General features: G+C 43.3%; 1 protein-coding gene across 1 annotated transcript; it reads left to right on the forward strand.

Annotated features, from left to right (window-relative positions):
• Positions 1–2,213: 2,213 nt before the first annotated feature.
• T265_15036 (hypothetical protein) lies at positions 2,214–5,073 on the forward strand (the record flags this gene model as incomplete). The annotated part of the gene is made up of 5 exons (XM_009176314.1): positions 2,214–2,450; positions 2,496–2,655; positions 2,693–2,763; positions 2,796–2,874; positions 4,269–5,073. The coding sequence occupies 5 exons, from the start codon at positions 2,227–2,229 to the stop codon at positions 4,797–4,799; spliced, it is 1,065 nt and encodes a 354-aa protein (XP_009174578.1).
• Positions 5,074–7,127: the final 2,054 nt, after the last annotated feature.

Consider the following 7,127-nt stretch of genomic DNA (forward strand, 5'->3'; position numbering starts at 1 on the left):
ATTAGGCTATTTAGTACTTTTCTATTTGAAGTGTCCCAACCAAGGACAGTAATACCGTCCGCATACTCACTGTCTGTGAGGGAACGTCCCGGGAGCATTCCGACCTCCGAAGTTTCAGAGGCGGGCATAGAAATTTCAAGCAGTACATCAATAACAAAGCTGAAGCCGAAAGGGGCAGTCTTGTCTTACACCACAGTACGTGGTGAACTCAGGCGAAAGCGTATTGTGTACTCGTACGCACCCACAGATCGCATACAGAGCCCTCATAAGGGATAGAAATTTGGAAGGGGCACCTCTGATAGGTAGACACCACCAATAATTCTAACGATCGACAGAGTCAAAAGCAGGTTTCAGATAAACAAAAACGACCAAAGTGGCGTTTGAACGAGTGGCGCTGTTCAAGGATTTGTTTCAAGCTAAAGATATGGTCGATGCATCCTCGGTCAGGGCGGAACCCAGCTTGGTTCTCACGAACCTGTCTCTCTCGACAATAGACCAACCTGCGCAAAATAATGCTAGAGAGTACCCTTGGTGCGACGGATACCAGGCTGATGCCACGATGATTTTCGCGTGAGGTTTTGGTGCCCTTTTCGAAGACTGAGATGACATTCGGGGAGGTCCATTCAACTGGTATTCTCTTTACGTTCCAACGACAGTCTGATCCAACACTACCTGTCGGCTATCTCAAACAGCTGCGGTGTCCTCGTGGACCACTACTAATCACAATCGATTCTTTGGTCAAACAAGGCACCACGAATCTGAACGATTGATAAAAGCAGTCTGCCTGTTAGTTGATGTGCTTGTCAGCTTGGAAAACTTATGCGCACCCACTACATTCCCCTGATGAAGTGGAGATGAAGATTTTCCGTATACTGAAGGTCGATTCAGAATCTGCCACAAAGTTGTGCTCCTACAGAACTTAACCGTCCAAATTAGGCATTCAGGTCACTAGCAGGGGTTACTTTATCCGTCTTTCTTGATGACCGGAGCAGCTATGACAGATGTTGACTAAAACCCGCCATTTGCAGTCTCAGAGCTGCAGTCTGTCGGAGCGACAAATTAACACCGTCTACCGCATCAAACTGGATTGGTCTTCATTAGGTAAGACAACTGCACAGAGCAAATACGAGTGTTCACTGGCATTCAGTCCAATAAGGCGCTTTCAACTTTGGAGATGGGTGCAAATCACGTGCCGTGGAATCAGAACTATTCCACTTGTGCCATTTTAGAACTGGCCTTTATATAAAGGCCAGTGCAAAGCCGAACAACTGAACATCGCCGTATTATGAATATGAAACAACTGTTATGCTCACTGACAGTGCAGCCAGGATCGGAGATCAGAGCAATAGCCACCTGATCAACTACTGGTCTCTACAGCACTGAGCACTGATACTGTGAGCATTAAATTTCCATTTCTGTAGTCTGTCCCATGACAACTGACAAGGATTTTAGTGAATACAAAGTGCACTCCGTAGGCCATAAAGTTTCGACAGGCTTTTTGGTCCTATCAGAAGTGAACGTAACTGCAGCAGTCGAAACCAGCAATGCATCGGTACATGGTTTGTAGCTTGCAAACTGAAGCGTTGTCACTGGAGATTGAATTTTCCGTGTATCCTGAACGAGAAATGTCATGGTCGTTCAGACAGATAAAATGGGACGCATGCATCCCTGGGGTGCTGTTTTAACCTAAATCACGAATTGTTTTCCACATTACAATACCTGCCCCCTCTGCATTACTTTTGGTAGAATAGGAGAGGTAACCATAGTTAAGAGCATCTACACTGAAATTGTCTACTTATTGTCGTACATGCTTATACGGTTGCATATAACAGTATCTTGTTAAAAGAACGGTCTTTTACTTGGTGGGTTGTTGTATCCCATCATAAGCGTATTACTTTTGACTAAACATTCCAATTATCACACCTGTCCGCTGCTGATTTGCCAGATTTTTGTATTCCTTATCTACGGACCCATAAAATTTTCGCGGTATTTGCATGTGATGAGCGAGAGTTTTCTACTCTAGTGGTTGTCCACCCTTTATGGAAACTTCGTACTCTTCCCATCTCTTATTTCGAAGGAAACTTACTGTCGCGAAAATGAGGCAGTGAACTTCGTTCTTGGCCAGAGTTTCTGGAAATCCTTCTCTGATTCAATTGGTTCTTTATATTTTAGCCACCCTTGCGTATTTATCTGGGGCGTATGCTTTTTTGTAGATTACTGCATGGTATGGCCTCAGTCAGTCATTTTTCTAAGCCTACGATTGGAACACACAACGGTAAATTTCACGCAGATGAACTGGTCGCCTGTGCTATGCTAAGACAACTACCGGAATACAGTAAAGCCGAAATCGTTCGCACACGAGATGCATCGCAACTGGCCACATGCACGATTGTGGTGGACGTAGGTGGTCTGTTCGATCCCAATACACTTCGATTTGATCATCATCAACGGTACGTATTTTTTTAGTTTCCAGTGACCCATACTCAACTATCCAGTGGTTTTGATCTGACTTTCAAAGATTTCTTCAAAGAATCCACTTGGGACATCAAGCTCAGTAGCGCCGGCTTGATTTACGTTCACTATGGACATCGGGTGATAGCTGGCGTGGCTGATGTGCAAGAGTCAGATCCCATGGTGCCAGTCCTCTTTCAGAAGGTACCTTCTTCCCTCTTTCATAACCCGTCTCGTTTAGATCTATAGTGCATTCGTGGCAGAAATCGATGCAATCGATAATGGTGTAGCGATCAGCGATAACGAGACAAAGTAAGAGTACTCTTCGAGTCGAACGCTATTAGGTACTCGATAAACACTGGTTTGAGCAGTCGTGTTGCTCGACTCAATCCGAAATGGAACGATCCGGATGCGGATGAAACTGTGAGCATTTTTCTCCATAGTCTTTGTTATCTCTGAAGTGATAGAAAACGAAGATCAGGGTATATCTGAACAGTTCTTCTTGTTTCAAGTTTGCGATGCTAGTTGGTATCTTGCTATGTATCTCTTCGAGGATTTGGATGTATGAAAACCCATAGTATAGATTCTACCTAATAATGGAGGCCCGAGAACCTCAAGTAGTGGTCAATTTCGTGGACCCCTCACTGCGTTGCATAGATTTTTCGTTAGTTTCCTTGAAATCAGAAATCCGAAGTTCAATTCAGAGCACTCACTTTTCCCGAAACACTCAACAATGATGGGGAAATTCAACAATTAGTAATGTTTGAACTATTCGTAGCTTGTTATAAGCTTCAAGCGGGAAATAAGATCGATAAGAATTCATGGACCATCCTCAGATGGCGAACTTCAAGATGGGCGGAACAGGTAGTGGATTACCAACCCTATAGACAATACCATATTGAGAAAAGATGCTTCATCTTGTTTGCAATAGGATATTCTTACTGAATTTCAACTACATGTTTCCATGATTCGGTAGGACATCGATTTCCAGAGAGTGTATTGCTTGATGATTTTATGAATTTGTACTCATACATAAACTCGTCCACAACCGAATTTGTGTTGATCACGGAATATTTACAGCAAATCAGAACTGGGTGTGGTTTGATTTTGGAAAGTTCGGGGTAACACTTGAATCGCATAGGCTAAACAAAAGAGTCAGTTTGGTTCACGCTGTACTTGTACTCAAGTGTAGCTAGTCACCACATTGCGCTCCGGCAAGCGATGGGAGACGTTAAACGAATGTGCATGTGGACTACCTCGCTTTTTGTATCTGATGACTTCCACTCAAGCCGAAACACTTTAGTACTTATCCTCTCCTGTGTCCCCGGTTACTGTCTTCACTTCCAAGTACTTGGGCGTGGTCCTCCAAGCAGACCGCGAAAGGTTGGTATTGACACTGAAGCGGTGTCCACTACTCAAATTTCCCGGCAAATCTCTTCACATAGGCTAAGCCAGAAAGTCATCTCGATGTATCTTGTTGTTGTTGACTCCTATGAAGGGTGATGTAAGCTGCTTGGGAATGGAATATCACGTAATGCCGTATTCTATCTAATGGTCCTTCTTGTACAGACTAAATCTTTTGTGCAACTGTATCCATAGGTCGCAGTCACCAGTATTGAGTTGTTTGTCATTCCTGATTACTATCAACTCTCTAATGTGACAGATTTCATTTTGTTTTTATAGTTTGTAAAGTGCCGTCACTGTACATGAAAGATTATTGAACACTTAAGCATCCACTGCTCCTCGCTCGTGGATCAGTGCGTAATCAATACTAACTTTCTTTCAGTTGTATGCTCTCATCTTGCACCCCTTTCTAGGCCTGTTTCATGAAGGCCTTGAAAATGGTAGAAGAGGAGTTCGTTACGCTTGTAGTACACTATGCCAAATCATGGTACCCGGCGCGCGCCCTTGTCTCCAAGGCTTTGAGTCAGCGTCATCAAGTGGATCCATCAGGACATATAATTAGCCTTGAAGATGAACCCTGCCCTTGGACTGATCACTTTCATGAATTGGAGAAGCTTGAGCTAGAAAAACTACCCAATGGGCATTTCGACGCTTCCGATTTGAGTGCAACTGCATCCAGACCAGTGTTCTGTCTCTATCGCCGTGACGATGGTCAGTGGTCTGTTCAGGCAATCTCTACTTCCGAGAAGGAGCACTTCAAAAGTCGTGTTCCACTTCCAGAAGCTTGGCGTGGTCTACGAGATGAAGAGCTCAGTGGTGTTGTCGGTTTACCGGGATGCGTGTTTGTGCATGCCACTGGATTCTTGGGGATTCATAAAACTCGCGACGGTGCTTTATACATGGCTCGGACTTCATTAAAACTTGCGAACCTCATCGAAGCTTGATGCAGCTTGACTCCTTTTGGCTGGCATGTACTTCTGTTGGTTTTTGCTTGAATGCAGGGATAAATGTATTTTCATAGCTTTTTCGTTTGTGTTACTACCCGGCCACCAAAACTTCAATCTGCGAACAGGCAAAACCTTTACTTGTTCATTGTATTACACTGTGTTAATACACCTAGTTGGTCAGCCGTACAGCTGACATGGTATCACTGAACGGCATATGAATTGAAACTCAGTTTGTCGCTCGTTGGCTAAATAACTTATTTATTTGATTCGGTTATTCACTGAACTCATCGTATTCTTCTTTGTCTTCATCATCACTTGTTTGCTCAAGTGCGCATTGCAAGTCCTCACGCGTACCCATACTTCTGCTCACCTCCTCGAGCCGAGTCTCGTTGGTGGCTCTGAAAGAAACGGACACAAACTTGGTCACTTCTTTGCAACCGGTTTTGTGTGCACTGCTTACCGATAGTCAGTCATTTTCTTGCAATATAGACTAGCATTCGGTCAATGAGAGATAAGTAGTCGGAACCGTAGATCTTTTCGCGTTGGGTTCTTTTTACGAAATTGCTTACCTTATAAGGCATAATACTTGCCGTGTTCACTAGTGCCCACTGGTGTTCATTGAAAACGACCGTCTTCAATGATCATCATCATCGACAGCATGACATCAGTGACCAACACTGATGCTTCACTGCCGTACAACAATGAAGCGAATTACAATTCAAAGAGATACAAAGTCGTCTACATATTAAGCTATTTGTTATTATTATGCAGTTGTGAGAACAGTATACACAATGACATCAGCAAGACATTCATGTAATTCTTATGAGTTCACCAAAATTGCCCGAATGAAATGTCAATTTATCCGTAACTGCGCAAACAGCAGCTCTACTTAAGAAATGAGCACGATTACACAGTCTTGTTGACACACGCAGTCACTTTCCTGAGTAATAGGGTATGTGGTTTTACATATGCACTCGAACGTCTCGCGCGATGACTTAAGTAGTAAAGACGCGCACACCATCCTACCTAGGTCTATATCAGACCGAATGTTCCCACCAAGGTTGATTAGCAAGTGAATAGTTTTGAGCAACATTAGCCCATCACTTTTAGATGACAATCTCCTTTCACTTATAATACCCGCCTTTAGGCTTCCGCTTTTTCTTCAAAATACCAAACAGTGATCATAAGTCTCGTTATTTTCAAAACCCTAGACATAACACCCTTCACTCGTGTATCCAGACTTCACTACTTTGCTAGTTTGTACCCACACATCTATCGGTTGATTAGGAATTCGGGCAACTTTAGGGAATCAGCAACGGTCTGGTAGCGTAACGTACACATCAACGTTAAAAATCTGCAAAAAGTGATAATATGTCAGATTGGACAGTCTTAACTATTAAAGCATTCATAGATGTCCAAATGGTGCGCCCCATTCCAACCCCCAAAACATGGTAACCACAACATCCAGCTTATCCACGAGACATTGCCCATCCTCAACTCATTCAGAGAACATTCGAATAATTCTCTCTGACTATACTGGATATTATCTGAATGTAGTGAGAAGAAGTGAAGACATGCACGCATTTTCGGTCGTGTACTACTGACACATTATTATCATTGATTGTTGTTCCCTGGAGACAAAAAAGTCGTGAGTAGTTGCTCAACTGTCTCGTTCAATGAGAGTTACTCTCTTCCAAAAGTAGTTACGCTGACCATTTCAACCCATTATCGAATGAGACACTGAACGTAGCAACGCCCAGAGTTGGATACTTAGACTCCTCGATGAACCGCCAAACCGTTTTCTTATTCACACGTAACACCAAGCTATACTTTTTTTTATCAGACCCTTTTATATGGTCGGCTGAAAGTGTACACTGTTTGCGTTGACATTATACATCGAAGAATATTACTACCCATTCCCCATTAGTAAAAGTGGAATGTAGATAGAAAAGAACAAATCCAGTCTTTCTGCCTAACCCGTGATAGGTGTAGTACCCCAATGTGCATATTGTAATGCAAGTTAAAGGCAGGTGAAGCTAGTGTGCATGTATAAGTTCACAGAGCTGACAAGTACTTGAACTAACAGACACTGCTTTTTTCAATGGTTCAGATTCGTGGTGCCTTGTTTGACCTAAGAATCAAGTGTGACTAATGTCGATTAGTAGTGGTCCACGAGGACACCGCAGCTGTTTGAGATAGCCGACAGGTAGTGTTGGATCAGACTGTCGTTGGAACGTAAAGAGAATACCAGTTGAATGGACCTCCCCGAATGTCATCTCAGTCTTCGAAAAGGGCACCAAAACCTCACGCGAAAATCATCGTGGC

Source organism: Opisthorchis viverrini, assembly GCF_000715545.1.
Source record: "Opisthorchis viverrini unplaced genomic scaffold opera_v5_324, whole genome shotgun sequence".
NCBI lineage: Eukaryota > Metazoa > Platyhelminthes > Trematoda > Opisthorchiida > Opisthorchiidae > Opisthorchis > Opisthorchis viverrini.